Raw genomic sequence first — 20,739 nt, forward strand, 5'->3', positions numbered from 1 at the left:
CCGACGGTTATAGGAGACGATGGGGAAAGGATGTGAAGCAGGAGACGCAGTTCACACAGATAGAAAGCGGCAGTTCCGTCGGTACATAAATCATCCATGTGTACGGTCTTGGTCTTGTTGTTGTTCGCAGGGATTCTTGCCTGCCAGATAAACAGTTTGTGGGGAAAATGCTTCATTTTCCTTCGCTGTCGTTTTATGTTGTGGACTTGGTTTGGAAGGGGGACACATTTGAATTCTTAGTTTGGTCCAAAGAAACATTTTCAATTGCAAATGCCGAGCGTCCGCGTCACATTAGCTCAGCAGCACAGCATGCCTTCAACAGCGTGCGACTCTTCATCACATCTCTTCATCTTTTTACCACAAACCAATTTGAAAGCACATCGTGAAACAGTGTTCAGTGGAAATGCCAGCGAGCAGAGACCATGAGAGAAGTAACAACACGACACACGCCGAAGATTCTAACACGCCGTGTTTATCCGCACATTTGTTGGCTACTCGTTATAACGTCTGTGTTTTCTTATTAATTAACTCATTCAATGCCATTGACGTCTATCTAAAGCCAAACATTCACTGCCACCTCTCTTCAACGGTCGATAACTCCAGAACGTAAAATGGTAGGAACACATTTTGTTTTCCTGATGAAAGAAGATAATTTGATCTCTCATTTGGTAGTTTCGGTGTTTGCATAGTCGAAGTACAAAATATTCTGTAGCGCTTGAAAAATAGGGCAAAATGAGCAAAACAAACCGTCACACAGCTTATAGCTGAGCTGATAATGGCTGGCACTGAAAGAGTTAATATGTATTAATTATCTTCATCTAATCAGCAGAAAATGCAAAGAGACATGAGAAAAAACGATGCCATAAACTGGGGAATTTCATGGTTACATAACTGGACTATTTAAAATGTTTACATAATCATTACCGGTAATTAGTTAGGAAGAATTTATTGTTTCCTCCGTCGCAGGCCAACGACGGTCTCTGCTGCTGTAGCTGTGGCCACTCAGCACTCTCTCTCTCTCTCTCTCTCTCTCTCTCTATCGCTACAGGAGAGGACTCGATTCAAATAAAGAACTGGCCAATTGAGACTATAGCTCGATGAAATCATCTTGGCTATTTCCCTAAAAGCTGTGTTTTTGAGGCAATAACATGGTCCGCGTTCAATTCTCATATGCTAGATATGTTGATGTGTGAATAAACTGGTCTGTCCTTCATACTGCTGTACAACCAAATCTTAAAACAAAGGCGGCTTTCTCACTGCGCAAAATAAATAAATAAAATAAAATAATTCCAGTGCATTTTCAAAATGTCTTCTTCACATCTCACCTCTTCAAAGTTGCCCTCCATGGGTTTGTAGGCCAGCAGCAGGACAGACCTCATCAGGTCTCCCACCAGAATGAAATCTCCTTTGGTCTTCAGGTAAAGGGCCATGATATTATTGTAGTGGTTGCACTCGGTCCTCAGCTCCTTCTCAGCCGTCCACTCATACAGGCGGACCTACAACAGACAGTCAAGGCGATCGTTCCTTTACTTGTTGGATTAGCTTTAAGTTAAATGTGAGGGGAAAAAAAGGGGTTCAAAAGGGGAAAATACTAAGAATAGGGTCATTGTACTGTGAGATCAATACCATAAACCGTGGATACCCATGATTTGAGTCTTGATACCTTAAAACCAAGCTGCCTTTTAAAGCTTTTAATCCATCTGTAGCTCAGTGTGGATGAGCGTCGTGTTATCGGACAGCCGGGCCGAAGCTGCTTCCTTCACACAGCAATCGGCTCGGGATGGTTCTGCTCAGACGCGGGGCTTTAAAATAACCGAGGAGGCATTTTTCATCCTGAAGACATTGCAGACCTCTTAAACACTCGAGTCATCTGGAGGTTGGATCAGCGGTGAGAAAAAAACCAACGTAGCCTCAAGCCACCGAGGTGTCCGATCCCAGAGGAGGACCCGTGGACCAGACTGGAAAATACAATAACCTGGATTCCAGTTAATATGACCTCAAAAGACCGGCGAGATTATTGCCTCATTGTTTTATCAGATATATTCTTTAGAAGTATTAGTAGTTGTTCTGATGCTTCCAAGCAGTTAAACGCAGGTGAGCTAAAGAGACGTTCAGGAATTCTTCCTTGGTGGAGGTAAAATGCTAACCCTCATATAAAGAAGCTGGGCTTCGGTGACTGCAGTATTTAAACTAAAAGCATGTAATACTTTTTACTTCAAGATGTTCAAGTACATGGACATGACTGGAGATGGATGCACTTGATAAATACTCACTGTGCTGTTGATGCTGGCCAGCAGTTTGCCATTGAACTCCACCATAGAGTAGACGGCTCCCTTCACTTCCTTCTCAGCCACCGTTTGGAGCTTACCTGCAGAAGAAAAAAAAAGAGCACAGGCTGTCAATCTGTCCATTTAGTTAGCTCTGAGAGTGTTACAAGCTCGAGTCAACCCAAACTAGCACTTAAAGGCTTCAGTGGAAAGAGCTCGGAAATGTTAGGAAACGTGTACAAGAGCAGGGGCGACATCCGGAACGAGGATAACGGAGGATCGGAAAAATCAAAGGAGAGCAATGCGCCTTGAGAAGGAGAGAGGGTGAAAGGAAGTAAGGGGGGATCCTTAATGGTGAGCGGGAAAGTGTGATAAGAAATGATTAAAAAAAAATATTAAACGAGAGGCAAGACCAGAGAATGACAGGACAGATTGTCTATGAGGGGGGGGGGAAGCAGGGAGGAGAAAGGGAAACCAGGCTACAGATAATGTGCTGGATGAGCAGGATAAGGTGAGGAGCGTCACTAGAAAAGCTTAAGAGAAGCCCGGCGACTGACCGTCAGTGTAATGGAAGACGATGATGCGTCCCTGCTTGGGCTCAGCCTCGTCCGGGTACACCATGGCGGTGCCGACAATAAAATACACCGATGGGTCTTTCCCCAGACGACATGACACCATGCTGAGCGCGTACTCACTGGTGAGGAACTGGTGGGCATGGAGAACTAAGAGAGATGCAAAATACAAATACACGGGGAGACAGGAGAATAAATCACTCAGTTAATGGCTTCTCTGTTTGTTTACCTGCAGTTGTTCAATGAGTGTAATTCAGTATATTCCTTCTTAAATGGACAAAATGCAACAGACATACAGCAAACACCTTTTACATGCACAACAGTGTCGTTACCAAGGAGGTTGTGTTTTTGTTTGTCCGACTGTTTGCAGGATTACAGAAAAACTGCTGGATGGATCTTGGTGGAAAAAATAAATAAATAAATAAATAAATAATCTGAAAATGGGTCTAATTTGGATCACATTAAATTCTGAGAGCGATCCGGATACCCGCCTGGATACAAAACAATCCACATTTTCACATTTACTTCAAAAATCATATCTTGTAAAATATGCATTTAATTCACTCACCAAAAAATCACACATAAAAGGGTCCGATATGCACCGTCACACAAAATGTATTCTGTATCTGATCCAAAATGAGGTCAGGAAAAAAATATTACATTTAACACTGAAAACTCCATTTACGGATTCAACAATCCGTTAAAAATACTCTGATTCACTTTTACTTTTCATGGTTGGTGTATAAAGACACCAAGAACAATTTAGAACCTTTTGATGATGATCCAGATCACCATATGGACGGTGTAAATCCAATTAGGAGGGGAATGAGCTGCTCGGCGGAGGTCTGCCCTCTCTGAGTGCTTTAATAGTTTGTCTTTGTATTTTCTATAGAATCTCCGAGCCAACTCTTTTTATATAGTCGAATCATGAACATGTAATAACTTCTGACCCACTCTACCCGTAGGCTGCATGTATTTTTAGTATAATAATTGTGCATCTACTACATTCATCACTCCCTTGTCACTTTTATTGCATATCTCCAGCTTCTCTCCTCACAAGGAAGTTTGTATGTGGAGATAATGAGCCGTAATGAAAGCTACAGGAAATACAGCACTGATGAGATAATGCGCTTATGAAATATATAAAGCTAAAAATAATTAAATTAAAATATATCCAGGAACTCAGTGTTAATTGAAAAGCAGGAATTGCACAACTAGACCCATCCATTATGTAGGTGCCAACGCCTGCGGGATGAAAGGGCCACATATATAAAGGGCTTCTTATCTGATGGCACTCTGATGAACCGGATGCAGGTGTGCCGCACCACTCCTTCTTTAAGAGCCATACAGTAACTTATGCAGGAATGGGAGCCAGTGGATTTATAAAAGGAACATTTGCTGCAGTAAAATCTGCATTGCAAAGCAGATGGGAGGCAACGGCTGCCACGTTCAGTGGGCTTCATCGCGGAAGTCATCGGCATGACGCACCGTGCTTTCAATTATTTAGTCACGCCATAAAAACGCTGTGTGGGTGTTGGATATAGACTAATAATAATCCTATAAGCAAACCATATTTTATGGAGCAGCAAGTAGAAAATGTTACTTAAAAATAGCAGATTTACATGATCACATGACGGGAAATGAAGAAGCAAGATGCAAGTCTGAGCAGTAAAATGATCGAGCATCCATTTAAAGATCAGACAGGTGATCTCGATCAGTCAGCGCTACGACAAGGCTCCCGACAGAATTCCCCGCTTCTGTCTGGTTGCTCTTGGAGCTAAGCACAATATGCTACCATCGGATACACAACATGAAAGCATCAGCCCTGTGAGATCAAATACAAATGTACATCCAAGAGGTCTCACCTTCAAAGGTGTGCTGATCCACGACGAGCAGACTATGAACTTCCACTTCTTCACCGAAGGAGGTCTCGTGGGGAGCAGTGCTGCTGGGGAAGAGCTTGCTGGAGCTGACGCTGCTGGAGAGAGCCTGGAAAAATGTCAACCCATGAGACAGAGACAGGACACGGATAGAGGTGGAAAGAACGTGAAACCCAATAAAGGGTATGATTCATTTCAAGTCTGCGGTTCTGCCGGGGCTCAACGTCGTCGTCGCTCATCTGTAGCACCAGATGTTTGGCAGTTAAAAATCAGATAAACATCTATCTGGTCATCACAAATGGGAGGCTCGGCCTTGGCTTAGTTTCCAAAGAGTCACACCGCAGCCATGAATAGGAACAAAAATAATAATCGTCGTACACGCCGGTCAGAATGGGAGGTCTAGAACGGCAAGCTGAGCAGACGCACACGTCAAAACGCTGGCTGAAATGAGCTTTTGATGGGACTTGGTTTGCTCGCATGGTACCAACATTAAGCAGTAACCATGGCAATACATACTTGAACTTGTACATTACACTTATATTTAAACAAAAATATTTCTGCTGCATCGATAATCAAGTAAAATTAGGGGTCGAGAAACTGTTGTGATGGCTTCAGATAAAAACACCATGAAAGTAAATGACACTGAAATGATGGTTTACATTTCACACTGCTCCTATGTGTTGGCCCGTTATCTACGGACGTAGCACCTCGTCTGTGCCCGGCGTTACGGTAACAAGTAGGAATGTCCCGATCAGATCTTGTTTCGGAAATCAAGCCCGATCACGAGCTTGCGGACTCAATCGGAATCGGACGTTAGCTCCCGATCAGGACTCGGATATATATGGATCGTTATGTTCATTACTTCTTGTCAGATCTGGAGTTACGCTGTGGCACATAGTGAGACCTCTCTCCTACAGACAGAGATGGTAACGTGTGCGGAATGACGTCACTTCCTGTGACACTATTGGTTGAATGCTGACTAAACACGGAAGCAGCTTGAAGCTTGTCTCGTCAGTACGTCTGCGGTGTGGAAGTATTTTGAAGTGGATGAGAAAACCCGTACGATTGAGGTGCTGTTCATTTTATTCTAAATATTCGTTTTTAATATTTCCTGTTGCACGAGTCCAAGTCCAAAGTGAAAAAAGTATTTTATTTATTGCTTGAATGTTCGAGCTACGCCACAGAAGTGCTCTGTTTAAGAGTTAAATGTTGAAATAAGATGAATAAAATGAAAAATAAGGGACATCCTGGATCCGTTTCTTCACTCTTCAGTATCGGATTGGGACTCGGGATCAGTTCAAAATCAAATGACTCAGACTTTGGGTCAAAAAAACCCGATCGGGAAATCCCTAGTAATAATGCACCGGACATGGAGAACCGGCGCCGGTGCTCCGGTCAAAGAGACCGACGTTGACCAGCAGGTGGTGCTGGTGCCGGGTGCGCCCTCGCCATCCGTAGGTAGAGGGTTAAGTCCCTAACAACATGGGACACTGCTGTCCTTCCAGCTTTGAGTGAATGTTATAAATAATGTTCAGCATGCCAGATCAGATAAGAGTGAAAATCAAACAAGTCACAGGGGGGGGGGGGGGGGGGGGGGGGGGTTCATCCAAACACAATGAGCTGATACCTGGGTGCTCGCGCTGGGGCGAACAGCGGATGTGGTGCCGCTCACATCCTGAATCTCCACCCTGCTGGACAAAACGCCGAAACACTGGGAAACCTCCTGGTAGCAGATCCGTCTAGCGAGAGGGAGGAAAAGCACGGGTGAATGCGTTTACAGCAAACACGGTTAGCCGAACAAAGGAATTGACCTGAGGGCCCGCTTCGTTTTCTGATGATAACGCAACAGTCAGCCTTCTAATATTTTCAGTAACAAATAGGCGGTAGTTCAACGTTCGCAAGCAAAAAGATGGCCGACTAATAGCAAAGCCAAGTATCAAAGGTCAAAGCAAACATCTAAAATCTAAAATGTTAACTTAAAAGGTGATTTCTAACTCGATGCCTGACAAGGGGACTGACCTGGGAGACTCATAGAGGGGGACAGTGCGGATGTGAAGTTTCTGAATCTCGTCGATGGTACCGATGGTGAGCGTGCTGTTGTTTGCCAGAGCCAGACTGTTTGTTTATCCATAAAGACAGAGCAGAAATAGAATCACGCAGAAAATGAAAACATGTCTGTGACATCAAAACTAAGCAAATCCTGTTTGCGTGAAGTCTCCGAAACACAGCAGGAGCTGCCGCTGATGAGAGAAATGCTTGCTTCTGACCTGTCAGGGTAGCCCTCAGAGTTCAGCGGGCACATATAATTGACCTCCTTGAGGTTGACGTTGGAGAATACAAGCTTGTGGTTGGAGGAATAGATGACGGTGGGTCGGTCAGAGCAGGCAAAGACGTTGGAAGTGGACAGGGATCTGAAGGTCCTCAGCACGGTGGGCTGCGTCCCGAGGGTGACTTTCTTACGTTCGCTCAAAGCGCCTGGGGGGAGGGAAAGGTGAAACACAAGACAGCTGTCCTGTTTGAAAGGTGACCTAATCATAAATAAACAAACACTAATCATTGTTGGGATCAAAAGAGTCAATTGCTGAGCCCTGCATATCCATTCATCTATCAATAATATTATTTGTAGACGAGACATCCTCAGATGCGGGGTACACCCCAGATAAGACGGAAGCTCATCGCCGAGCAACATGAGCTTCATGCACTTAATTTGTTTTTTTTTTATGTGACCGTGACCCAGTGATCGGTCAGTCACCGGTTCCAATCCCAGCTCTGACCGGCTCCATGTCGAAGTGTCCTCGGACAAGACACTGAACCCCAAATTTCTCCCAGGGGGCCTGGCAGCGCCTCGCATGGCCGCAGTCACCCACTGGAGGGTGAGTGGGCGTGTGAATGGGTGAATGCGAGGCCAAAATTAGAAAGCGCTTTGGGCACTGCACAATGTGGAAAAGCGCTTTAAAGTGCAGTCCATTCAGCATCGAGGTGAGAACAAAGAACAACGAGCACTTGCTTGAAATGGGGTGGATTGAGAGACTCCAGCTGTTGTTGGAGCTTCACTGTGTCGCTGCTGCGTACAGCAGAATAAAGAGGCCAGACTCATGGCTTTCACATCTGTCATGTTTGAAATGTTCAGAATTCATGGGTGTGTGTGTGTGTGTATGTGTGTGTGTGTGGGGGGGGGACCTACAGCATTTTTAGATGTCCATTAAAAGAAGATGGAACAAAAGATCACTGCTTCAAAACAAGTGTGTTTGGTTCTTTAAATGAGACAACAGTTTAAAAAAGACGAAAGACAAAACTAACATCTCTCTAAATTGAATATTTTTGTGAAAAGAAATTTGTCATTAAATCTTTCAAAACAGCAATGTTGTTAAATTGTAATCCTTTATATTAATTATTTTCAACAACCTTTAAATCAAGTTCATTGCAATACTTTTTCTGAGGCTGCCGCATTTCTCTTCCATTGCATCCAAATATCGCTCTGGCAGTTCCACAGTCCTCTCACGAAATTACACTGTAAAAAATGCTAATGTTTTCTGACAGTTGCCCGCGGACAGCCTGACTGGAGGCCTTCCTCGCTCTGAGACATTTTGAGGAGCCATCAGTCGTGGGGGGGACTCTGGTATAAGGGCCATACTGTACCTGTCTGTAGGTCCAGACCAAAGTAGAAGAGGGCTCCATCTCCCAGTGCACAGAGCAGGTAGTAGCTGCCTTCAAAGGTGGTCATTAGGATGGAGCGAGGGATGATCTCTGAGGACGCAGTAAGATGATTTATTTTTCCTGTGCTCTGGAGTCACAGGTTAATCAGCGAACACCACAGTGATAAATGTCTGCAAGAATGTCTTTGTCACAAAAATCAATACGGGGTTCTCAGCCAGACCTTCTGGAAAATGGAGTAAAGAAAAAATAAATACAATTATTTGAATGTGACAGGTTAAATATAAAGTATTCTGACTCTTCTATTTAGTAAACGCTGTGTTCTGTCCGCAGGGCAGTAATATATATACACATATATATATATATATATATATATATATATATATTAATTGGTCCTTGCCGGAATCTCCACAAAGTGTTAGCCAAAAAATAAAAATCTGAAAGGTTTCATGTTTCCATGGACTTGTAGATCAATTATTTTAAACAGAAGCTCCAGGAATAATAATAATGTGTTTTAGTGCTATTGAAATACACAGAAACGTTTAATAAACTACGTTCTTATGTAAGGTTAACAAACCGAATATAATATAGGTCCAAGTGTGCTGCACGGCTCTAAGTCTTCTAGTGAGATAGAGTTAAATTAAAACTCTGAATGTCTGAATAGCATACTAGTTCTTTGCAAGAAGGTTCCTGTTCTTATGCGTCTGCGGCTCGACTGCTCTTATTAGAGAGGCGAGGCAGAGAGTGCAGTTTCACCACTGAGCAGCTGTCAATCAAGGGCACTTTGGTAGCGAGTGGGAGAATATTCTTTACGGGTGAAGAATTCTAATTGGAAAGTAGGAGACCTTCCTGTGTCGGTTTACCATGTTATGAAACTTCTCTCCGGTGACTGTTGACTTTTTTATCAGTTTAACCAAAAAAACTAGTCAAGTCCTCCTCCTGCATATTTCAACACGTGTATAAATACTCTTCAAGTGTCTAAATGGTGCACTAAATGCATTTGGGATGGCAGCAGCGTTAATATTCCAGTAAAAACAAAACTAAGTACTTAATGGGATCTTCCACTGACATCAGAACTGGAGCCAAAGTGTCTTCAAGCTGCAATATTGCGGGGCCACTTATCAAAGAGGTGTCAAAGAAATAGTTTCATGTTCTGTCCAATCCAAAGTTGAATCAAACATAATCAGGTATGGGGCTTTGTGTGAATATGTATTGTTTTATGAACACTAATATCTATTCCTTCATGATCAGATTTAGAACCACGACCGCTGCTCAAACTCACTATTTTTGAATAACTCTTGAGCACCTTGAGCCATTTGAGGACAGGCAAGCTCCATTTCATTTTCCTCCTCAAGCGTGATGGATTTTCACCAGCATCAGTTCAGAGAAAGATTTATTTATTTCATTTTTAAACTGTAACTCAATCATTTACATGGCAGCTTTTACTTTGCGCTCATTCGCTGAATTATTCCATGTGCATGAGGCTTGTGCAACAAATCATGACTAAACAACTGTGTGCTTTTGTGGGACCTAAAAAAATAATAATAATTCAGTGATATAAAACACTTATCAGTAAAGTTGTTGTAAAACTGTGTTTGTCCCTTTAGCAATTATCTTTCTGGCAATATGTGTTGCCACATAAACACACTGCCAAATTGAAATTGAAATTAGTCACACGGATAGAGAAGTGACACTTTGTGCTTCAAGTCAATTTGTATTTCGTCAAGGCTGAGAGGAGATTCAATAGCCGTACGCTCTCAGAGGCTAACGATCCCCTCTCCTGCTCTGTGTTCAGACTAAGTCTTTGCTTTTTTGAGATAACCTCCATTAGGTTAGCAATCTTTGCAGAAAGCAAACGATTACTGATTTATCCACAAGCCAGAAGCAGCTTTTCTTTTCTCCCGCCACTGCAACCCTGTCCCTTTCCTTCCCTTTCTCTCACCTCCTCCCAGCATCTCCTTGTGCAGCGCCGTGAAGCAGGGCAGTTTGAGGACACGTGCTGAGATGTCGGTCCAGAGTCCCACGGCGCAGAGCGGCGACTCGCCGCCGCCCTCCCCGAGCGGCGTGATGTCCAGGCAGGCCACCTCGTGCTCCATCTCAGTGGTGCTGAAGGAGGAGCAGAGGGCGTGAGAAGGTCAGGAGCAAACGTTCCCGTGTGAAGGTAGACCAGACTGCACGCCATCAGTTTGGATGCATACAGAGGCACAAGAAGGCTGACGGCATAAATGCGTTCGTGACAGCGCTTGAGTTGTATCTGATTTGCCTGATTTGTTGAGTTATCGTTGCTATCTGGAGAGCGAAACTGCGAGATCACACTATCTCAAGTCTCCAAACGCCTTGAAATGTGTGGGGACATAAACTAGTGTGTGTGTAGACAGATGATGAGCAGATGGTGCATCCATCAATGGATCAGAGGAGCTGGGTGACAGATTAATCAGCCGATCGCATCCGGACATTCCGGCTAATAGCCCGAATCAAAACGAAATTAAAGTAGCAAAGCCTTTGTCACACCAAAATGACTCGTGCAAAAATGCACTCAATTCAACAAATTTATTTGTGAGTCTATGTTCTTGTTAGAGACGGATGGACAAGAATATACATTTCCTTTATCAGTTAAATGTAATTTTCAATTAAATGTGTCAATATGCTGTGAAATGATAAAAATGGCTCAAATGACACTTTCAAGAGGCGACGCTTTCATAAATCTCTCTGCAGAAGGACATTAGATCAATGTTACACATTTTAAACTGGATTCACAGCGGTAACATTCAAATACTTAAGGCAAACAAACCCATGTATATATATATAAACCTCCATCATTGCAACAATAAAATAAATAAAACAATAAAAGCCTACGGTACTCAATTATGCAAATCATAGCGAGTGGATCAGCGTGTCGAGTACAGAACAGCCTTTCAGGCATGCAAGAACCTTTAATAGAACCATCTCGTGTGTCCAGAATCCTGGCAGTCACACAGGAAACCAGCCTTTTATTGATGGAGGACAAACACCATTTCACAGCTCGGGTGACGAACTCCACCGTTCGATCATCCTAGCAGCACTCGAGTCTCAGGGCTGCACACAAACACTTGGTGCTTCCAGCGGCCCCTCGTACAAGCCGTGTCTCGCTATGACAAAAATATATAGATGTGTGTATATCAATCTTTTTTATGTACGGTATACCCCTAGAAATGGCTCAAAGCATTCCTATTGCACAAAAAGGCTACAAAGACAGGTAGGCTGCAACAGCAATGGTGATGATGATGATGATGATGATGACGTATCTCTCAGCTTATACCGCAGCTCTTTTGGGTAAACACAGTCATATGTAAATTCATTTACTGCATTTGGTCACATTGAATATTCAAGTATATTATATTAACTGGAGCCATCTGTTACCCAAAGTTGGGAGTATTACGGTAGCTAATATTTAGGTTTTATTTCATTACCCGTCAAGAAAAACAACTCGAGTTACGGCATATCAGCATGACTCAAAGTAAAGTCAAATATTGCCTGTCAACTGACAGCAGGTTAACTCTTTGTGGCTGCGGGAGCATCTCTGTCCTACCTGATCTGTTTGAGCTCTCCAGCCAGGATCTGCAGGTAGTAGAGAGCCCTTCCCACCGCGAGCACCACCTGAGTGTGATTGCAGGCAGCCACGCTGATGTTCCGGCCCTGTGGCTCCTTCCACTCGCTCACCAATGCTTTGCTGTCTTGGAGCACCAGGCGCACCGAGCCCGACGTGATCTGGAGAGACACAGATTTATTTCAAATCTATTACTGACAGAGATGAAGATGCAGCAAACTGAGCTGGCCTTTGAAGATGTGTCAAATATGCATTTATATATTTGATTCTGCACAAGGTTTTGTTTGGACTTTATTAATAAATAAAACAAATGTGATTAATTGCAAGGGTTTTTCCCCCCTGCCAAGATTTGCATTTTTCAAAATCAGCCTTTAATTACTGTAGTCCATTTTTTTTGAAAGTGGAGAGATAATTATTTTCCTTTTAATCCACTTGAGCAATTTAATTTCACAGATCCATTAGTCCTGAGTAAAATAAGGCGTTTTCCATTTAAAGAGGAGACATTGAAGAAGAGTGAAGGCCATACAGCAATCTTGCTCACTACAAAACATTAAAAATTTCCATTTATTAATGGAAAAAACGGCAGTTAATCGCAACAAAAATGAAAAAAGGAGAGATGCGGAGTAATTGTTTAGTCACTGAAAATCTCTCCTTATAAATTATCAATCGCTTACATTTGTAATTTTGCGTTATCAAGCTCCTGTGAGTTTTAAGTCGCAACACACTGTTAAGAACCAAGTTGAATCACCCGGCATCTACAAGCACGATAGTGAGGCTTCACTTGAACACAGTGTTGCTTGAAGCCCAACATGCTCACAATAAATGCTTTCTGACAGCCTGTTCAAAGCAGGCCTATTGAGCGCTCACTGTCCCTCGCTGCTCTATATAACACAGAAACGTTCCACCTCTGAGCCGCAAACAATTCATTTTAAGATTCATTGTATTTGTATTTTTTCTGGTTCTCGTTTGATCCTCTCTCTCCTGAGAAGCATGTCCTCGTATCTTCAGATTTTGTTTACCTGCCGTTTATTTGATTCTCACCATTTTTTCGGAAGGCAGGTCCTGCACACATTCGGCATGTCTGAGCGTGTTGGCAGGACATTTCCACCCACTGCTTTTCATAGTAAGGCTAATTGGAGCGGCAAAGCTCAGGCACACAATTGATGTGGAGGACCGAGGACCGAAATAATGAGCGACAACCAGTTAACAGTTGCAGCGTCAGGAATTCATTATCTCCGCCAAGGAGGTTGTGTTTGTAGCCAAAGCACGTCTGTCTGGCTGTTACTACGGTTCTAAAAAAAATATGAATGGATTTTGATGACATTTGTCATCATTGTGTGAGCTGAACCACCTGCAGCTCAACGTGGAAAAAAAGACAAAGGACCTGGTGGTGGACAAAGTCTCCAATGACCCCCGCTTCCATCCAGGGAGTCAACGTGGACTCAGAGGAAGATTATAAATCTCATAAATATCTGGGACTCCGCGTTGACAATAAACTGGACTGGGCTCCGGACCCTGAAGCCCTTTATTAGAAAGACCAGAATCGTCTCCATTTCCTGAGGAGGCTCAGGTCCTTCAACATCGGTCGGACGATGGATGCTTTATGAGTCTGTGGCCTCTAGTCCATCCTGTTTGCTGTGGTGTGCTGGGGCAGCAGACTGAGGGTATCTAGTCCACCCTGTTTGCTGTGGTGTGCTGGGGCAGCAGACTGAGGGTATCTAGTCCATCCTGTTTGCCGTGGTGCGCTGGGGCAGCAGACTGAGGGTATCTAGTCCATCCTGTTTGCTGTGGTGCGCTGGGGCAGCAGACTGAGGGTATCTAGTCCATCCTGTTTGCTGTGGTGTGCTAGGGCAGCAGACTGAGGGTATCTAGTCCATCCTGTTTGCTGTGGTGTGCTGGGGCAGCAGACTGAGGGTATCTAGTCCATCCTGTTTGCTGTGGTGTGCTGGGGCAGCAGACTGAGGGTATCTAGTCCATCCTGTTTGCTGTGGTGCGCTGGGGCAGCAGACTGAGGGTATCTAGTCCATCCTGTTTGCCGTGGTGCGCTGGGGCAGCAGACTGAGGGTATCTAGTCCATCCTGTTTGCTGTGGTGCGCTGGGGCAGCAGACTGAGGGTATCTAGTCCATCCTGTTTGCTGTGGTGCGCTGGGGCAGCAGACTGAGGGTATCTAGTCCATCCTGTTTGCTGTGGTGTGCTGGGGCAGCAGACTGAGGGTATCTAGTCCATCCTGTTTGCTGTGGTGCGCTGGGGCAGCAGACTGGGGGTATCTAGTCCATCCTGTTTGCTGTGGTGTGCTGGGGCAGCAGACTGAGGGTATCTAGTCCATCCTGTTTGCTGTGGTGCGCTGGGGCAGCAGACTGAGGGTATCTAGTCCATCCTGTTTGCTGTGGTGCGCTGGGGCAGCAGACTTAGAGACAGCGAGCTGTACCATCAGCTCCTGGTACAACAAAGGAGCACTCGGACAATGAGACTGAGACCCCCACCCCCTTCAAAAACTGAACGACCATAGAAAGTCTTTCCTTCCTGTGGCAATCAAATAATACAATGCATCATCTTGACCTTTTATTTTCTCGATTATATTTATATCACTGCACTCTGAGTAGTTTTAATCTCCTCTAAGTTTTGTTGAGTGCAGCACTCAATTTTCTTTTGAAAGTATTCCAATTCTAGTTTAGCAAAACGTTGTAAATATATTCAATGCAAGCATGACTCTGAGAGAAAAGACAAGCAGTATTGTCATAGCAACCATTTGGTTGTGAATTGGTTGAAGAAGCTCATGGCAGATTTTCACCCTCATTCTACTACTGCAGACTAAAAAGTACCGCATTGATCTTGTAAAAAGAAAAAATGCATCAAACTCTTCTGCAGCCTTTAAATAACGTCTCATTTAGTCGCATTCAGGAAACTAAATCTTTTAAAAAGGAGATTGGCCAAAGGTGATGAAAACATATTAGAATCAATTTGTAAAAAAAATTAGATGATAATTCTGCATTGAACTGAGATGTATGAAAATGTGCCTTTATCTCTATCGAGATAAAGTCCTCCATTCAGCATCAATGTTGAGTCAAATGAAGTCAGTTCTGGTGAAGGCCACATGGACTCGACCGAGAGAAGAGAAGTCTGTGCATGTCATGTATACGAACTTGAATGAGCTGCTGGTGTGCCACATTTCCACAGTAAAATGTCTGCTGGTTGTCCACAAATCCTGGTAGTTCAGTCTCTTCGACTTCCTCTCCGCTCAGCATCAACACTCTAGGGGGGAAATTTACTTTAAAAATCAAAATTGACATTCTTAATTGGCTCTATGTTCATCTGTTGAATTGTTCAGAGCACACTCACCGTGTTTGGCCCACAAAAGACAGCACCAGCATGTCATCGGTGTCTCTGCCTGCCTCGGAGCGAAGGGGCCATAAGCCTGGAAAGGAATTCAAAAGATGCATTAAAAAGTGACGATCACATTTGCAGCAGTCTGAGTCGGAGAAATACAATATGAAGCCATTACGCAAAGCGATCTTTTACCGTGTCAAACGTCAGTCAAACATTAGCCCGGGTGCAGGCCGCTCACGGGGAGCCATTTATTGGGCGAGTGAATAATTGCCTCACATCAAGCTGCCGGGGGAAGGAGGCAGCAGCTGGGACTTTAGGGCAGAGATGGTCGATAAACGGCTGACGCCTAACAAGTGCAAACAGAACTTAGCCGGCCTCTGTGTCTCATTTAAGAAGCAGAGATTATTCTCGGGAAAGGAAGCTAATTCTCTGAGATTAAGAGGTGTCAGGTGCCACTGTGACATCTGACGGGATCCTTTGACTCGACAGCAGGCATTGCATTGTTTGTCTGGTTTGCTAAATGAACATAAATGTTTCCAAGTCTAACCATAGCAATGTTCCAAGCCACCTGAGCCATCTGCCGACACTCGACATGCCGTGTACGAGCGAGTAGCAGCTGGCACGTCGGCAAAGCCAGAAGAAGACGCGGGGGGTGGGGGGGGGGGCTCCACTGGGAAAGGGAGGCGGCGGGAGAAACGGATGCGCGCACACATCCGGTTCATACATACGTACATGGAGACACACACAAACCTTTAATTCCAGGTAGGTCAATGCTGGCATGCTCATGAATGCCAATGCCGTTGCGAATAATCCGAAGAGAGCCCTCTTTGAACGCACCCGAGCACGTCACTAGCTGAGAGCCGCAAGAAAGAACAAACACAAAGATTCAGCTTAGCTCTCAGTTATCAAGGTTAACATCAGAGTTGATTCTGTTGTGTTCTCCTGAACATCTTTTCATCTTGTGCTACCCTCCTTCTTTCTGACCTGGGTCCCATTGTGCATTTTGAAATGTCATTTAAAACAGTGCTGCTTAATGTCATCGCAGATCAAATTTACTGGTACTGTCAAAGCAGGACTCGGTGAAGCGGTGTTGGGTTTGTAAATCAGTCTGCAGTAGATTTTTGCTGAAATTGTTGCTTTCAAATACGGCAAGTGTTGAGAAATCCTGCCGGTAAATTATTCCGGTGTGTGTGCGGACTGAGCGGAGAACATCATCATCCCGACACGGTCCACTAACAGGATTAATGGCTGTATAATCTCAGCTCCAACCACCTGCCACACAGCGGCTTCATCCTAATGCAAATAACCATTGTGAATCTGCGTTTAACCTACCTTACTCCCCCGAGCATGTTCCCAAATGCCCTCACACATTCAACAACGGCCTCCACAGGCAACATGCACACATCGTGTTTGTGTTTCTGTTATTTGTGCAGGGTTTAGCGCTCATAAAACGGCTTGTTGCACTTCTGTGTGTGTACAATAATGCTCCAGCTTTGACCGAGCATTGTGTGCGTGTGAACTTAATTACACAGATCAAACACTCTGTGATTAACCGCATAAAACGAACACAATCACCATTGCATTTCATTCTTGGCCTCGACAAACTGAGTCTGGGTGTGTGTAAATGAATGTTGCGTTTTTTTCCGTAATCCTGCTAACAGACAGACAGACAGACAGACACCGTCGAAAGCGAAACCTTCTTGGTGGAGGTAATAACATAAAACAAACACGTTATTACCTCCGCTGGCATTGGTTTTATTTGTTTGTCTGTCTGTCTGCGTCTGTCTGCTAGTAACATAACTCAAAACGTCACAGACAGATGTTGATTTCATTTTCAGGAAATGTTGGGAATGCTACCAGGAACAGATGATTACAGAAGAGATGCTTCTTCTGTCGCGCTGTATGGTTTTGAGCGAGCTCTCGGCTTTCACCCACCATGAGACGTTTCTTGTCAATGAGACCCGTTTTTTCTTAATTCTTTTAAAGGCCATCAGTTGTACCTGAATCAGCTGATATTCATTTGCACTGACAAGCGGCAGGATTGCTTTCTAATTCCTGACAGATTTTGGCCGGTGTCTTGGATTTCTCTGCCTCCCTTCATTCTCGTGTTTCCCTGTGCCGTTCCATTTTATTACACATAATTTATGGACATCCAAGGTTGGATTTCTCTGCATGATATATTTACTGAGAAAAAGGGGGCGACTTGGTTCAATACTTATTTTATCCACTGCATGGCTGGTTTTCTGAAGAACAAGAGACAACCGAAGGCCACTAGAAGTTAATGTTTTGTGGACGGGGCCTCTTGTCTATTTGCTGATTTGACAGCAGCCAAACTAAAAACGTTTCTCACAGAAATGAAGGAATCAAGTACTGGCTCTCACCTGGCCCTGGCCTTGCCTCTCCAGGTCGACGACACACATGTCCACAATGGGACCCAGATTGGTGAACGTCTCCATCACAGCCACGTAGGAGCCCTGCTCATTGCTGTCTATGTTGAGCTGCAAAAACAAATGGCACCCTCTTTACAAACCAGCAACAAATAGATGAAACTACTCTGAATGACTTTTGAACGGCTGTTTCTATTGTTTTTGTTACAATTGTGGAAAATCAATTAAAATTCCAAAACAATAAATCAATGCTCTAAAAAAAAAACCACACTAAACAAATCAAAAACTGAACATATTTACTGTAGAAAGTAGGAAACTGGCTTTTACCACTTACCTTTACTAGCTGGGAGTCGCCCAGTCTGGAACCAACAAAGACTACACCATTATCCAGGTACGTCAAACACTCGGCGATGGATGTCTGCAGACGATGGAGAGACACACAAAAACAGCTCATTCTCCACAGTGTCGACATTCAGTTACTGACGTGTCTCTAGAAACCGCTGAAAGACTGTTAGAACATTTAGGATATGAATCCACATCAGGCCAAAATTCCATTCATCGAATAACTGAACAATTAAAATGCCCTGTTTGTTCTCAGAAAACATTAGAACACCAAAATGTAATATACAAGGAGTGCCTGGATGGCATACTTTAATACAAATAGTTGAAATATTTTAATGCTCAACCGCAAGATGAAAACAATTGTTGGACTAACACTTCACTTTCAGACGTAAAAAAAAAAGTAACTTAAAGAAACAGAAATCAGTTTGACGTCATTTGTACGTTTACTATGTGTACTACTATTTTGATTTCAGATGCAATTACACAGAGTAAGATGAATGCAGTGGGGGTTTAACTAAAACTACAGTCTCAAGTCACGTCTCAAACTTCTGAGATTAGCAGAACAAGTCAAAAAAGAGACCCCCCGCCGCAGCGTTTAGGCGACGCCTCACAGTAGATGCAGGCCCGAGCTAATGCTACAGGACTGCGTGTCCCTGCTCAGGGTTAAAGTGACTGGACTCTGCCAGTCGGGCTGTTTGACGGGGCTGCATCGTCAACCAAACTACAAGACGTAAACGTTAATGTCACATGTTTTGCGGTGCTGAAACCTCGGCTCTACACCGCATGTGACCCTAAAACCAAGATGAATGTCTGACATTTTAATGAATGGCTATGCCTGCCTGCAGTCTTTGGAGACATCTCTAAAATATAAAGTTCAGTAATATTTGAAAAGCAATCCGTCTTCTGCTCAACAATCTTAACCTACTAGATCGTTTCTAAATCCAGCATCACTCGGCCGACTCACAAGAAACCTCTCCAAAACTCCTTGGCAAGTCATTAGAGAAAGGCGCCCCCCCCCCCCCCAAGCCAAAGCTATGTGCTTTTAAAATGAGCTTTAGATCTAAGAATAGAGTACTGGCGTTCAGTCATTCTCTAAATCAACTGAAAAGGGTTAAGCGGCAGCCTGGCGTGCAAACAACGCAGGCGTGTGATCAATTATTTTTTTCCTCATCTTCTGCACGTGTGGACGGATCCATTAGCTTCTGTCAGAGACGTCAACCATTAGACAGTCAATCGTTAACAAAAGGTGTAAAGAGAGGAAAAGGCAGCAGGAGGAAAATCAACAAGCAACAGAAAGGGAAGAGAAACAGATAGAGATAGAGATAGAAACACTGGATAGGATTACTGTCGAAGAATGGTTTGGCATGCTGAACAACACACTTGTGCGGTTCGGTGTGGATGGATAAAAACTCGGTCGCGTAAATAAATAACAAATTCTCAGCGGAGGCTACGTGTGTACATGACAAATCCGTTGCCATGCCCTGATGCGGAACTAACTCGGCTATGAGACGACGCTTGTTAGAAATCTCTAGCTCTAATATGAAACGCACAGGAGGCCGCAACACAATGCACCCCCATTTATTTTGGAAATAATCAATTGCGACAATATCCGCAATCTGGATCCGATCCGGATGAAACTCGATGGCGAGATGGGAGGTTCCCACACTACACGATCGTGTCAAAGTCCATAAACATCGGCCAATAATCAACCGCGATATTGAGGAACAATGTTTGACGTTCCATCGACTGCAATGTTAACAGTAATTTCAAACTGAGCCATAATCCAGGATCTCTTCTGGATAATCACCAACATTTTATCAACTGTTCCTGGTAAGATTCCCAACATTTCTTGATTATTTGATCGAGATCCGTCCAGAACTTTTCGAGTTATCTTGCTAACAGTCAAACAGACCTCTCCCAGCAGCTCCACATGCAGGTCTTTCAGCACCACTGTGCCGTCCATCAGCTCCTCCTTCTCCAGCAGCAGCATGAACAGACGGCCCTCCATGTCCCCCAGCAGGTAGCGCGAGCCGTTGGGGTCGACTCGGTTGTGACAGACAATGGTGCTTTGCTGCAAAACAGAGGGCCACATACACAAATCAGTAAAATGATGCTTACTGTTAGAATACAGCAGACGAATGGGGGGGGGGGGGATTCGCCATTCCGATATCTCATCAGTGCCACACGAGCATCTGAAAGTAAAGCCACAATGATCGACGCAATGTGGGTAAAGGTTTGTACTCGAACTCTGCCACAGTTTTGTTCCATGTTTGAAAACCTACGACGATGAATTCTTGAAGGTATTACGACCAACAATATGTCTGACCAAGAAACTTTCAATTTGCAGAAGCAAGACTGCTTCAAAATGATCTGAAACATATTGTTGTATTTCTATACAGAATAATCAACTTACATATACAGTGCGTACATATGTTGTGTGTGTGTTAGTGTGATGAGATGACATTGGCCAATTGTATTAACCTGGCCGAGATACTTAAACTCAGATTATAGTTACAGGGTATCAAAGTTCTGCAGTCTGCATCTAGACTTCTTCCATTCCCCACTTGAATGAAGCCTTTTGGACACAAGAGAAAAGGAAAACGCCAGAAGCTTTACAGCGAAGATGGAACACGTGCATTTCGGTTGTTGGTGTAAAAATATGGAATTCCCAACTAAAAGGTTTAAAAATGTTGCACAGATTCTTAGAAATGTAAAAACACAGT

At 43.9% G+C, this 20,739-nt stretch overlaps 1 protein-coding gene across 1 annotated transcript in view; it reads right to left on the reverse strand.

The window, feature by feature from the left end:
- The window catches only part of ddb1 (damage-specific DNA binding protein 1), a 33,376-nt gene that overhangs the window by 5,409 nt on the left and 7,228 nt on the right, over positions 1-20,739 (reverse strand). Inside the window, exons 7-22 of the mRNA XM_068743478.1 lie at positions 19,929-20,087; positions 18,009-18,092; positions 17,669-17,785; positions 16,038-16,140; positions 15,300-15,375; positions 15,104-15,212; positions 11,942-12,120; positions 10,316-10,479; positions 8,359-8,466; positions 6,987-7,194; positions 6,739-6,834; positions 6,347-6,458; positions 4,705-4,828; positions 2,825-2,989; positions 2,274-2,368; positions 1,326-1,496 (exon numbers count right to left, since the gene is read on the reverse strand). Coding sequence (XP_068599579.1) covers positions 1,326-1,496; positions 2,274-2,368; positions 2,825-2,989; positions 4,705-4,828; positions 6,347-6,458; positions 6,739-6,834; positions 6,987-7,194; positions 8,359-8,466; positions 10,316-10,479; positions 11,942-12,120; positions 15,104-15,212; positions 15,300-15,375; positions 16,038-16,140; positions 17,669-17,785; positions 18,009-18,092; positions 19,929-20,087 — 2,070 coding nt within the window. The remainder of the gene's footprint in view (positions 1-1,325; positions 1,497-2,273; positions 2,369-2,824; positions 2,990-4,704; positions 4,829-6,346; positions 6,459-6,738; positions 6,835-6,986; positions 7,195-8,358; positions 8,467-10,315; positions 10,480-11,941; positions 12,121-15,103; positions 15,213-15,299; positions 15,376-16,037; positions 16,141-17,668; positions 17,786-18,008; positions 18,093-19,928; positions 20,088-20,739) is intronic.

Source organism: Brachionichthys hirsutus, chromosome 1 (genome assembly GCF_040956055.1).
Source record: "Brachionichthys hirsutus isolate HB-005 chromosome 1, CSIRO-AGI_Bhir_v1, whole genome shotgun sequence".
Classification (NCBI taxonomy): Eukaryota; Metazoa; Chordata; class Actinopteri; order Lophiiformes; family Brachionichthyidae; genus Brachionichthys; species Brachionichthys hirsutus.